The 13,816-nt window shown below is 59.2% G+C and overlaps 1 protein-coding gene across 6 annotated transcripts in view; it reads left to right on the forward strand.

The window, feature by feature from the left end:
- The window catches only part of EVC (EvC ciliary complex subunit 1), a 46,305-nt gene that overhangs the window by 19,675 nt on the left and 12,814 nt on the right, over positions 1-13,816 (forward strand). For 2 of the 6 annotated variants that reach the window (XM_079781024.1, XM_079781023.1), the window contains 4 exons: positions 453-669; positions 1,778-1,926; positions 2,444-2,542; positions 9,932-10,144. In XM_079781024.1, coding sequence (XP_079637150.1) covers positions 453-669; positions 1,778-1,926; positions 2,444-2,542; positions 9,932-10,144 — 678 coding nt within the window. Of the gene's footprint in view, positions 1-452; positions 670-1,777; positions 1,927-2,443; positions 2,543-5,479; positions 6,427-7,449; positions 8,034-9,931; positions 10,145-11,437; positions 13,805-13,816 lie in introns of those variants that run through there. The other 4 variants (XM_079781025.1, XM_079781026.1, XM_079781027.1 and 1 more) reach the window with 4 other exon arrangements.

Below are 13,816 nucleotides of genomic sequence, written 5' to 3' on the forward strand. Positions count from 1 at the left end.
GGTTCTAAGGTCCGACGCCGGGCATCGCCCCAAGGTCTCTGAGTCCCAGCACCGGGGCTCTGAGCGCAATGGCTCCTGTGACCTCGACTCTCCCCGTGCTGTTCCCGGGCTGCGGGGGCCTCGGCCGGGGCCGTGGGGGCTGCGGGAGGTGTGGCAGTGAGAAAGGGGCTTTCCTCCTGGATGGTAGGTGTGCACTGAGCTCCTTCCCGGAGGAGCGGCCTCTGGGGAGCACTCGGGATGGACGAAGCGCTTTGCACGTGCTGTCCGTGTCCGCCGCGCCACGTCCCCACGCAGGACCACGGGGTCCCCATCTGAGAGGCAGACACGGACGGCTCAGAGGGGAGCTACTCCCTCTGTGCTCGGCGTGCAGCGAGGTGGGGGCCCAGGACGCAGCCCGTGGCCGAGCGCCGCCCCAGGATGGCCCAACCTGACGTCGGGTGCTCTCCCCTCAGGACCTCCTGGAGAGGACGCTGGGCCGGGCGCACCTGGCGAAGATGATCGAGTTCCTGCGGCTGCAGATCCAGGAGGAGACCAAGTGCCGGCTGGCCGCCATCGCCCGCAGCCTGGACCTGCTGGCCGCCCGGGGCCGGCTGTCCGGGCGGCAGAAGGAGGAGCTGCTGACCCAGCAGCACAAGGCCCTCTGGGAGGAGGCCGAGCGCTTCAGCAGGGGTGAGCCGCTTCTGCGGGGCCAGGGCCCGTGGGGGGGCCCGGGGGGGCCGGGCTGGGGGCATCACGAGTCCCAGTTCTGCCCTCGGGACCAGTCCCTGAGATGCTCTGCGCTCGCGTGCCTTCCCCAGAGATCGGGGTAAACAGGCTGCCTCCCTGGCGGGCTCTTCTGCTCCATTTCCTCGTCGGTGATTCCGGCTCACGGAGACCCCAGGGTCTCTCGGCAGAGCCACCAGGAGCGTGCAGAGGGCAGGAGGGCGGAGGTGCCCAGTGCCCGCAGCCCTGCACCAGCCACGGGCCCCGAGATGCCGGGCGGGGTGTGCGAGGCAGGAGAGGGCACCCGCCGTGGCCGCTTCACACACACACACACACACACACACACGCCTGCTGCTGGGCCGACTGGGACGTGGCAGGTGAGGGCTGAAGACATCGGGCACCTGAGGCTCAGTCCGGGTCAGACCTTTGGTGGGGCTACAGGAAGCAACCTGGCCTTCTGCCTGCAGGGCGGGTACCCGCTCCGCGCCTGCTTCCTCACAGCCTGGGCGAGAGCCCGTTGGTGCTGATCCAAGGCTGCGTGTGTCCGGGCTCCTGGGGTCTCATCGGGTCTCGTCGGGGTGTGTGCCTAGCGAGTCCCCCAGCGGGTTCTGACCCCCACACCGGCCTGGATCCTGTAGGACCAGGGGTCTCCAGGTGTCTGAGCTCGGGCCACGGTGTCAGATGCTACCCCAGGGCCAGGACAGCAGACATTTGTTCTGGAAGCTGGAAGTCCAACTCAGTGTGCCCAGATTGGGTTCCGGGGGGGCCCACTTCTGGCCTGCGGGATGTGGCGGAGAGTGGGCGCTCACACCTCTTCTAAGGCCTCTCTCGCCGCTCCCCCCCTCCCGCTGTCTCTGAAAAGCAACGGGGAAGGTCCCTCCAGTTAATGCGGGCCTTGGGCTCGGAGGACCCGGCTCCTGACGCCGGCCTTTTGGAGCACGTGTGCCCGAATAATGAAACTAGAATAAACCGGGGTTCGCCCCTCCGTGGCGCCCCCTCTTGGTGCTGGCTGAAGCAGCCAGGGAGGTTCTGCCCGGAGAGCCGTCTGTGACGTCCTGGCTTCTTTCCCTTCCAGAGTTTGCGCGGCGAGGCAAAGAGCTGGTCCAGGTGTCGCGGGCTCGCCAGGCGGAGGGCACGGCGCGGCTCACGCGGGCCCAGGAGGAGGAATGCAGGGCCTTCCTGGCGGAGGCGCAGCTGACCACCAACCCCCAAGAGCTCCTCCAGGTGACCCTGCGCGCGACCCTGCTGGCCTGGCGTGGCTCAGGCCCTGTTGCCGGCATCCAGCAGACGGGGCCACTTCTCGGCCTCCTGTGGGTCCGCCCAGTGACCTTGGCCGAGTCCTCTGAGCCTGCATCCCTGGCTCCTGGTCCGCACACGGTGACGAGGGCTCCGCTGGGCGGGTCTCCCAGGCCTGGGCAGGGTCAGCAGCTAAGTCAGAGGACGCTGTCGGGCGGCCGGTGTCTAGGAGAGAGCAGTCAGGGCGGCCCGCACCTCCTCCTCCTCCTGGCTGGACATCAGCTCAGTCCATGGCTCTCCTGGGGTCCAGGCTCGCTGGCCCCTGCCGTGGCCTCGGCCTGCAAGCCACGGAAGCCACGTGACCCCGTGCCTCACTTTTCTCATGTGTAAACCAAGGGTGAACGTCCTTTTGATCTGAGAGCCGGGCAGGCGAGGAGATGTTTGGGGGGGCGGGGGAAGGGAACTGCATGTTTCTGTCCGATTCAGCTCCTTCGTTCACTGCCAGGCCTTTCACGGGGTCCTGGAGCGGCAGAGGGTGGCGCGCAGTGACCTGGAGGAAGAGGAGAACTTCAGGGCCGCCGAGGCCGCGGCGGCGCTCTGCCAGGTACGTGGCCCCCAGGCGGCCGGGCTGCGAGCCCTCGGGGTCTGAGGGTGCGTGAGGACCGCACATCCTTCTGGGCCAGCCCAGAGGCCAAGAGTGACTCCTTGTTTTCCGAGGCCTGAGCAGACGGTGGCCTGCAGGGGGCGGCGCTGGGGGCAGGCAGCCAGCGAGGCATCGTGGAGAGAGCTGGGGCCGGTCTGTTTTTGGGGCCAGCAGCTCAGTCTCCTCCGTTAAAACGGGGGAGTGAGCTTTCTCCACACGACTGTCGGGGGGTTAAGTAAGCTTCCACGACGGAGCACGGAGGTGCTGTGGGCACAGAGTGAGCATCATAAAGTGTTCGAGTCTTCTCGTCCTCACTGTCCAGGAGGGTGCGCGTGCACGGGAGGGTGTGTGTGCACGGGAGGGTGCGCGTGCACGGGAGGGTGTGTGCGCACGGGAGGGTGTGTGCGCACGGGAGGGTGCGCGTGCACGGGAGGGTGCGTGCGCATGGGAGATGCTCACAAGGTACCTCACCCTGCAGCCTGGCAGGCTCTTTCCCAGACCTTTTTTTTTTTGGGTGAGACACCCAACAGGCTATGGTGGGCACGGGGCTGTGAGGCCCCATCAGGATATGGTGGGCACGGGGCTGTGAGGCCCCATCGTGGTGTGGTGGGCACGGGGCTGTGAGGCCCCATTGTGGTGTGGTGGGCACGGGGCTGTGAGGCCCCATCAGGATACGGTGGGCACGGGGCTGTGAGGCCCCATCAGGCTGTGGTGGGCACGGGGCTGTGAGGTAAACTGACGACCGCCTCCCGGTTCCAGGCTGCAGAAAACAGCATTTTCCTCATGCCCGCTGCCTCCTGACTATAAACAGACAGTAAGGTCCCAGCTTGGCCGACACGGATGCCGCTGAATCCCAGGTGGCGCGGCTCATAGAGAGGTCTCTGAGCCCAGCCCAGAGTCACCCGGCCGTGGGGCCTGCTCGCTGCCTGTCCTGCTCGTGCGGTGTCTCTCGAAAGGCCCCTGGGAGCAGGTGAAAACGACCCCCACGCTTCAGGCTTAGCGGCCTCGTTCTCACCAGGAGTCGGGGGGTGGAGGGAGACAACGAGAGAAATGAACTGTCCTCAGAGAACGCGGAGACACCAGCCTGGCCACGTCTCAGTGGTTAGAGCATCGGCCCACCCACCCCGGCCACCGAAGCGTCTCAGGTTCGATTCTCCGTCCAGGGTCCAGGGTCCAGGGCGCGTCCCTGGGTTGCAGGTTCACTCCCCGCCCCTGTCGGGTGCGTGCGGGAGGTAACCAGTTGAGTCTCACATTGATGTTTCTCTTTCCCCTCTCCCGCCCTCCCTCCCACTCTTTCCGAAAAGCAATGGAAAAGTATGCTCAGGTGAGGATGAAACGGGTAAACAGCCTCCACAATAAGCTCACTTCTGATACCAAACCAAGTCCCCAAGGCCCCCTGCGGCTCTTCAGTTCTCTTACGCAGCGGGCGCCAGCCGGGCCCGTGAGGTCCGAGAGGGGGGGGCCGCTGCTCTAAAGGACCGGCTGCCAGCGGTTCTCGGCGGGTGGCTGCAGCGGGAGCTACAGGCCGAGGTCGGCCCGGGTCCCAGTCAGAGGCCTCCAGCGCCCTCACGGGAGGCGTGGGCAGCACTGGCCTCCTGGCAGCGCTGTGACATCACACACTGGCCGCTGCCAACCACGGAGGCTCCCCGGAGCTCGGCGTCCAGTTAGACGTGGTCGGCCACCAGTGTGGCTGGCCTTAACCCCCGTGGCCCGAGGCCCCACCCTAATCCCATCACCGTCATAGGCTACCTGACGGGGCCCAAGCTCCCCCGTAACCTGAGACCCCCTTATCCGGGAGGGCCTTCCAAGAACGTGGAGGTCACCTCGCGGCAACCAGGGCAAACAGGCCTCTCTCCCCACCAGGGCGGTGACAGGTGAAGGGGTTTTGTTTAAGGGAACTCACTGGGAGCCTGGGCGTCAGGCCTGGGGCTCCTAACATTCACGGCGGAGGGGGACGTGGCCTGGTGAGCAGGAGACGGTGAGGCAGGCAGTCAGAACGGACGCATGAACGAGTGAGGGAATGGAGGAAGGAGCGCGCACCTGCCGTTCCGGCATCCCGAAGGCGGCGTGGTGGTGTCCGATGGCTGCGGCAGCCAATGAACGCGAGCTCAGCGGCTAAGCAACAGTTCTTACCTTGCAGTCCTGGAGGGGGGCGTCCAGAGGGGGCGTCGCTGGCTGAAAGGAAGGTGCCGGCGGGCTGGGCTCCTGCTGGAGGCTCCAAGGGAGAATCTGTTCCCTGACTTTTCCGGCTGCTGGGAGCGCCCCCATGCCTGGGCCCTGGCCCCTCCTCCGAGCCAGAGCCAGGGACCTGGTGCTCCCGCCTCGGTGCCCGCCATCCCGTCTCCTCTCACCTGACTTCCTGCCTCCCTCTCACCGGGGCGGGCCCTTGTGCTTCCATTGGACTCACCTGGGCGGCCCAGGATCCTCTCCCGTCTCAGTCCTTCACCTGCGTCTGCAGAACCTCTGGGACCCTGTAAGGCGGCATACTCCGGGGGTTCGGACCTGGGCGACTTGGGGAGGCCTTATTTTGCCTAACGCAGATAGGCAGCAATAGGTTCCCAAAGAGTAAGAGAAATTGGGCTTTGGGGGAATGCCAGGACCATGGTTTCCTGGGCCGTAGTCTATTGGACGCAGGTCTTGAGGAGCGGAGGGTAGACGTGTGGGCACCTGCGGTCCGTGTCCCTGGAAGGAGGTGCGTGTGGCGCGGGAGGGCGAGTCCGTTTGCCTGGTCCTTTGGCAAGGTTGAAGGGTGACAGGTCGTCTCCAAGGACGCAGAGTCTGAGAAATACAGACTGGCACGCTCGGGTCTGCCGCCGTGGCCGCCGGCTAAGGGAACGTGGCTCTTTGTTTTAACTTAAAGCTGCTGGGGCCGTTGATTTATGTTTTCTTTATCTGCAGACGTAAAACTCGCCAGTGCCTTCGTGGTCCTCCATGCTAAATGGTTATAACCCCTCCTCCCTTTCAGTCATTGCCCCAACCAGCCACCTCCCTGCAAAGAGGCGCGAGATAGCCAAGGAGGGAGGCCGCTCGGGAGGCAGATGCAGAGCAGCGTGGGCCCGTTCTGGCTGTGTTCCCCCCGTGCGGCCTGTCCCTGTCGCCTGGGCCCTCTCACCTAGGAGTTCTTAGCTGCCTCCCTTGTAGCTCGAGCTCATGAAGGAACTCACTCAACGCCCCAAAAGGCCGCCCGTTGCCCTCAGGCTGAGCTAACACCCTTGCCCTGGTCCGTGGTGACCACCAGGCTGGTCTGTGATGCTCCCCTATGACCTGACCCACGAGACCCAGCTGACTTGGCCCAGAAGACCCACCCGTCTGACCCATGAGACCCTCCCCAACCTGGCCCCTAGCTCCCCTGTCATAGCCCCCCAGGCCCACATGACCTGGCCCGGCCACCACGTGTCTGGAGTCATGTCCCTTGCTTGCTTCCTCCCAGCCAACCCCAGACAGCCCTCCGTTCCTCAGAGGTGCCCCGCCCCTCCTACCCCAGTGCCTTTGCGTGTGCTTTCTCGCTGCCTGAAACACGGTCCCCTCCCTTCCCTCAGCTTGGCTCGTTCTCATTCTTGCCTCCGTTCAGAGTCACTTCTTCAGACCAGATTCCCTGGTCTGGCCCCAGGGCTTCCACCCTCCCCGCCATCGCACTTGTCCTAGCGACCCCTGCCCCACGCGAGGCTGTGCACGCCCTGAGGTCCGGTCCGCGTCTGCCCGTCACAGCCGTGTCCCTGGCACAGAGCCCAGAGCAAGTGCTCGAGAGACGTGTGCAGAGTGAGCCTCTGACGCTGTGAGCATGAGCCACCTTCGTCCCTCAGCTGTAAGGGACCCCGACCCTGCTGTGGTGGTGGTCACGTAATCGGGACCACGTCATGTCATGCAGCAAGACTCCTCGGAACCCAGTGGCTGGAAGCGACAGTGATGCTTGCTCACGGTCTGTGCACTGGCCAGAGGCGGCGGATCTGGGCCGGGCTTGATTGGCACAGGTGCTCCACCTGCCTCTCCTGTCCTCCCGAGGCCGGGGGCTGGCCCGGGGGTGGGGGGGGCGCGGGGATGGTTCCCCCCGCAGAGTTGGAGATCCAGCCTGCACACTAGCACACGGCACAGCCACATCATTTGATTGGCCGACACAAGTCACATGACTGGCCCCAACCTTAAAGGACAGGAAGGTCCTCCCCTCTCCCGGGGCAGACAGCTGGCCCTGCGCCAGGTGCTGTGTCACCATTGCAATCAGCCCCCGAAGCAGGCTGTCCTCACAGACCTGCAGGCGCAGGTGTGAGCCTCTCCCCTGCCTGAGCATTGCTCCCGAGGCGCCAGGCTGCAGAGGCGCACACCACACACCGCACACCGCACACGGCACACCGCACACGAGTGAAGGCACCAAGTCAGGGAATTCCTGCCTTAGCCTGGCTCCGGGCTTCTGTCTGAGGGAGAGTGCAGGGCTGAGGCCTGGGACCCGCCTCTCTCCCCACTAGCGCTCCCCCCCGCCCCCCCCCCCCCCCCCCCGGCTGTCCTGACCCGCCACGCACACAGCAGCACCACGAGTTAGTTCGGTTCTGTTTCGGGCGCAGCATAGATCAGTGTCTCCCAAATGAAACATGTCTGCGTGAAGCAGGAGCACGGGACGTGGCCTGTCGGAGCCCGTGACAGACGGAGGAAGTGACTGCAGGGAGCAGGCAGGACCCAGCGCTGTCTCATCAGAAAGCGCCTGGGTTCGCGGGCCGAGGCGCTTTTACAGCGTTCACCTTTCCTTGCGTTTGCAAACAGCGTATTTTTGTGGTTTGACAGTCATGAAGGGAAAAGAAAAAGGTGTGTCCCCAGCCACTGCTGTGCGATGACAGAGTCCGAGGCAGGAGAATCGATTTAAATCTGTCTCCCGGCAGAAAGCTGGGATCGGCAGAGGCCGGAGGAAAACGTCAACCAGTTCCATGGTTCAAACCATTCTTCGCTGTGAATTGAAACACCCGTAAATAAATGGCAGCACAATGTATGGACTAACAAATGGTTATTAAAAACCATCTCTGTAACCATCACCCAGATGAAGAAGATCCTGCAAGGACCCCTGGAGCAATCGAACTCCGGCTCTCCCCGTCAAACTCACGAGTGGACAATTTGCATATTAGCCTTTTATATATATAGATGGAATCATATGACACGTACTCTTGTGTGCCAGGCTGCTTTCACTCAGCTTTATGCTTAGGAGATTCATCTGTGTTGCATATAGCAGTTCATTCTTCCTCATTGGTCTGTGTTATCCCATGGTATAAATATATCACCATTTACCCGTTCTACTGTTAATGGGCATTTGTATGGCTTCTTAGTTTAGACTATTACACAGTCTGCTGGTATAAACTTTCCTGTGGAAGTTGTTTGATGTACATGCATTTCTCTTGGGCAGAGACCAAGGAGCAGAATTGTTGGGGGAAAGAGTATATGTGGCATGGCTGGAGTGGCTCAGTTGGTTGAGCCTCGTCCTGTGCACCAAAATGTTGCTGGTTTGATTCCTGATCAGAGCACATACCCAGGTTGTGTGTTCTCACATGGATGTTTCTCTCTCTCTTTCTCTCTCTCTCCCTTTCTCTTCTAAGCATGTCCTTGGGTGAGGATTTTTTTTTTAAAAAATATATGTAGGTTCAATCCATATTCTCCATAGCTATTGATATTGCCACCAATTTGATTAGCATTGGTAATTCATGGATACTTTGGTTAGAATTAACATCTTTACAATGTCAATCTTCCAATCCAGAAACGTGGTATATCCTTACATTTATTTCAGTCTTATTTAATTCTTTTAATACTATTTTACAGTTTCCACCCTTAGGTATAATTTTGCTATAGTGTTCTGTTTTTTTTCAGATTAAGGAAGTTTCCTTCCATTTCTATTTTGCTAAGGGTATTTCTTATGCATGGAAATTAAATTTTGTAAAATGTCTTTTCCTCATCTGGTAACATAGTCATCATGATAGTTTTCTGCTCTATACTGTTAATGTGTCAAATGGCATTGATGCATTGATTTGGGTAATGCCCTTAAGGGCATATAATTTTAGGTTTTTACATCTTTCTGTTGAGTTAGACCTTTTAGCATTATGAAGTAAACCCCTTTATTTCTAGCCACCCTTTTTTTCTTAAAGACCATTTTATCTATTAATGTAGCAAAAAGTGACCCTATGTTTACTAGATTCTGGTTCTACACTCATTCATTCGTTTTCAAAAAAATTTGCTAAGATCCTAGGTGCCAGGGCCTCATCTGTAAATGTGTGCGATTTATTGAACCTCTCTTTTACTATGCAGATGAAACCTTCGTTTTCTCAGCTGTAAATTTCTTTCATCAGTTTGGGCAATGTCTAAGCCATCATGTCAAATATTGCTTCTACCTGCGCTCTCCCTTCCTTTCCTTGGAGACTCCTGTGGAAGATGTTGGATTTTGGCCCTGCCCCGTGTTCCTCAGTGGTTAGGGTGTGTGCCACGCACTGAATTTTGTAGTGTTTTCTCCTCACCTGGTCACATAGTCATCATGATAGTTGTCTGCTCGATACTGTTAATGTGTCAGATGGCATTGATGCATTGATTTGGGTAATGCCATTAAGTGCATATTCTGGTCAAGAGCATGGACTGGGTCGTGTGTTCACTCCCCCCACTCATCGGGACATATGTGGAAGCCAGCCAGTCGATGAGTCTCACATCGATGTTTCTCTCTCTCTCCCTCCCTTCTACTCTCTCTCTGAAAAGCAATGGGGGAAAAACAATCCTTGGGTGAGGACTAAAAAAAAAAAAAAATGTTGGATTTTCTCATTGCATCTTTTGTGCTTTTATCTTCTCCATATTTCCCATCCCTAGTCTCTCCTTACTTGGTTGTGGATTTCCTCCTGATCTGTCTTCCAGCATACTAACTCTCTCTTTAGCTGCTTCTAGCTGCCATTAAGCCTATTCATCACTATCTATACTAATAAAAGGGTAATATGCTAATTAGACCGGATAGACTGGACATCTTCTGAACGTCCTTCCTGACAAAGCCAGGGCCCCGGGTGCCTGCGGCCGGCCCGGGGGAAGGGAAGCCCGGGTCCCGGTGGCAGAGGAAAGCTGGTGCCGGCAGGCAGCCCAGGGAAGGAAGGCCTACTCTTACCCGAATTTTCGTGCACCGGGCCTCTAGTTAGGTTAATAAGATTGGACCACAGTCTTCAATTCTGAAAATTCTAACTCGTTCTTTTAAACTAAACAGTGTTGTCCCCAGCTCCTCGCTGAACGTGTTAAGAGCGGCTCTGGCCTTCACGAGCACCGGAAGCATCCACGCTTCCGAGTCCAGTCTTGCGCTCTCTGGGCGACCTGTGGTCTGACGGGAACCCGCCGTGTGGCTCTCGGTTGCAGGAGCTGTACCGCAGCACCATGGAAACGTTCCAGACGCTGGTGGACGTCCTATTCCTGCAGACGCTCCCGGGCGTGACGGGCCTCTCGCGGGCGCAGTGTGACTCCGTGGGGCGGGAGGCCCAGGAGGACGCCGCCCTGCGGCTGGGGGACGCGGAGCGCTTCCGCAGACAGCAGTGGAGGCTGTCCCAAGACCTCCTGGAGCGAGAACAGCAGGTGGGTGTCTGTGGAGCGGGCCCAGCGTCGGCTCGTCTTGAGACTTAGGGAGAGTAAGGAGAGTTTCTCTCCCTGAGCCCCTCCTGGCGCCCTGGCGGGGCGCTTGAGCAGGATCCTGGTGGCCAGCCCTTCACCTCAGCTCTCGGGGGGTCGGGGAAGGTTGCAGAGCGCGCCTGTCCCAGGACAGGAAGTCAGCGGATAATCCCTTCAGCCGATGCATCGAGAAAGAGCAGCAAAACCCGTTCTTCAGAGAGAAACGAACGGCGAAAGTGGTTCAAGGGCCGTGGGCTGGGGTGGGGGCTGCCACACGGGACACCTGCTGTCCAGTGAGTCCGTTTCACCATTAAAACCACGTCTATATACCGGGGGTAGAATAATGGCCCCCAGAGGTGCCCCCATCCTAATTCCCAGAACCAGAATCTGTCACCTCCCGGGGCACACGGGCCGTTAAGGATCTTGCGATTTGGAGCTCACTGTGGCTTCTCTGGGTGGGCCCAGTGCCACCGCGAGGGGCCTTATGGAGGGAGGTGGGGAGGAGGCAGCGAGGGAGATCTGTGCGGGAGCAGGAGCTGGCGCGGTGGGGCCAGGAGCCCAGGGATGCGGCGCCTCCGGACGCTGGAGGAGGCCAGGACAGGGTCCCCCCTGGAGCCGCCCCAGGAGCCAGCCCTGCCCAGACGTTGACATTAGCCCGGGGAGACCGTTCAGCTCTGACCTGCAGAGCTGCAAGATGATGCCTGCGTGGTTGGCTCCTCCGTCTCTCGCCCCCTGCATCCAGCTGGCGGGGAGCGGTGTCCGTGCCACCTCCACTCCAACCCAGGCTGCCGCCCCTCCCACCACCAGCACTCGGAGCACCTGGGCAGGGCCACCTCCTGTCCCTGAAGGGTGGCCCCTGGTCTCCCCCAGTCCGCCCTGGCCCCGTGGTCTATTCTCGACCCCCGGGCAGCATACATTTCAGATACTATAGGCCACTCGTTGTTAAGATCTTAAATAGATTTTTATATATTTTAAACATGTTTAAACATCCCCAAACCCATGTAAAATATATCTTAACCCAGTGATGGCGAACCTATGACACGCGTGTCAGCACTGACACGCGTAGACATTTCTGATGACACGTGGCCGCTGAGGCAGCCGCATGCCGAGGATGAAACATTTGCTGCTCCTGAGGATGAAACATTTGCGAAATAATGTTTTTTCCTCAGAGTGACACACTACCCGAGTTATGCTCAGTTTTTTGACGAGGTTTGACACACCAAGCTCAAAAGGTTGCCCATCACTGTCTTAACCTCCCAGGAGTGAGCAGCAGCTTCCTGTCATTGGCAGAGGTTTTCTCCCTCAGTGAGACCTAAAGTGACTGCGTCTTGTCCGCGCCGGCACCTTCGACTTGATAAGACACCACGTCGCATCGTGCCACTCCTCGGCTCAGAACCCCCCCGGCTTCTCCTTCCACGGAGCGTAAAAGCCAGTCGCCGCCAGGCCCTGCCAGGACCCGGTGTCGGGACCCGGTCACCCTCCGCCCTCCTCATTCTCTCCCCGCTCGCTCCGCGCCCGCCTCTCTGGCTCTGGCTCGCTGGGCACGGTCCTGCCTCAGTCACCCCGCTTCAGGTCCTTGCGGCCTTGCCCTCCCCGGCACCCCAGTGTCCGCGTAGAACCCGCCCCCCTGGGAACCAGCTGGGACTAGGAGGGCTGTCAGGCCCTCAGCAGTACTGGGCACCGCTGTGAGAGCCCCTCCCCTCTCTCCCGAGTCAGTGAAAGGCCGAGATGAGTCAACTCCGAAACCACGGACCGGCCTGTACCACTCCCGGGGCAGCACCGGGCCCGCTGAGCAGCCGGCTGCCTCCGAACGGCACACGCCTGAGCCTGCCTGGGAGAGGTCGGGGGACGGTGCCGGCACACCTGGTCCGGTGACCTTGGTCCTCTCGGCCGTCTTTGAGTCCTGTGGCTGGCGGTGTCTGCATCCTCAAAACTCACACCGAGGACCCCACAGGCTTTAGGGACAAAGCCAGCTTACCTTTCGGAGAAGCAAGACTAGCATTTCCTGGGTTCTGGCTCCCCAGGCACTTTGTTCCTGCAGACTCCTCACAGGAGGAGCCGGAGACTGACCTTAACCGGGGACGCAATGCGATTTTGTGACATTATGTGTAAGTGTTACAAGTCACAACGCCCAGGACGAAGCCTGGCTGCGGTGCTTGGTGCAGGCTCTGTGTTCTACCCGAGTTCTGTGTGCAGCGGGCGCCCTCTTCAGGCGGCTGAGGGTAGCGCCCCTGGAGCAACCACAGATGCTGGAAAAATGAAGGCCTGGCGTTCATGCCTGAGACCCCGGGGGCCCATGTTCTCCTGGTGGCACAGACTCGTCAGGGAGGAGCACAGCAGGGCCAGAGAGCACATGGCTTTGGAGAAAGACGGGCCTAGATGCAGTCCCTGCCCCACTCTTTAAATGTATGAGCTACGTGGCCTGGGACCTCAGGAGTTTTCACATATGTAATCCGATCAAATGACAGGAAAACCCAGGGAAAAAGCTGTTTTCCAAAGCTTGCTAAAATCCAAAGGCTGGGCTGAGGGACGCCCCCCTCCAGTACATGAATTTTCATGCACCAGGCCCCTGGTAGGAAGATAAACACTAACAAAGGTGCTGGCACAATGGGTATCCATTTATCCAGAGAACACTAGATCCCTTCCTCACGCCATGGAAAATTAGTATTAAGCATAGCTAATACGGTTTTGTGCACGAGAACATGGGAGGCCCTGCCCTGGCAGCCAGGAGGCTTGCTGTGAGTGGCAGCTGAGAAGCAAGTGGTGTGGTGCAGAAACGAACAGACCACAGACTACAAGAGCAGAGAAGGAGGCATATGTATCTATGGAAACTACATATCTATGGAAACTACGTGATCCAAAGTGGCATGATGGCCAGTCATCCTATCTAATAAAGAGGGAATATGCTAATTGACCCTTACGCCGTCGCAAAGATGGTGGTGCCCACAGCCAATAAGGAGGGAATATGCTAATTGACTGTCATGCCCTAAAAGATGGCGGCGCCCACAGCCAATAAGGAGGGAATATGCTAATTGACTGCCATGCCCTCAAAGATGGCAGCGTCCACAGCCACAAGATGGGAGCGCCCAATCCCCTCAGCCCCACCAGGGCGGCAGGCGCATGGCAAGGCTGGGCCTGTCCCCAGGCAGGTCCAGCCACTCTACGCACTTGCCCCTGGAGTCCCCCAGTCCCCTCAGCCCCCCAGCCGCCCAGGGCTGCCTGAGGCTCAGGTAACAGGGCTGGCCGAGGCTTGTGCTGCCGGCAGTGGCAGCAGCAGAGGTGTGATGGGGCATCACCTTCCCCTGATCGCCAGGTCACCTCCCGCCCCTGAGGGCTCCTGGACTGTGAGAGGGGGCAGGCTGGGCTGAGGGACACCCCCCTCCAGTGCATGAATTTTCATGCACCGGGCCTCTGGTAGGAAGATAAACACTAACAAAGGTGCTGGCACAATGGGTATCCATTTATCCAGAGAACACTAGATCCCCTCCTCACGCCATAGAAAATTAGTATTAAATGCTTTACCATGCAAATAGGAAAACTGTAAGTCTTTACAAGGAGCTCTAAGAGAAAATGTTCATGAAATCAGGGGAGAAGGGTTTTAAACAAGAAATAAAAGGCAGGTTCCAGCAAAGCCATGAT

This window comes from Cnephaeus nilssonii (genome assembly GCF_951640355.1).
Source record: "Cnephaeus nilssonii genome assembly, chromosome: 1".
Classification (NCBI taxonomy): domain Eukaryota; kingdom Metazoa; phylum Chordata; class Mammalia; order Chiroptera; family Vespertilionidae; genus Cnephaeus; species Cnephaeus nilssonii.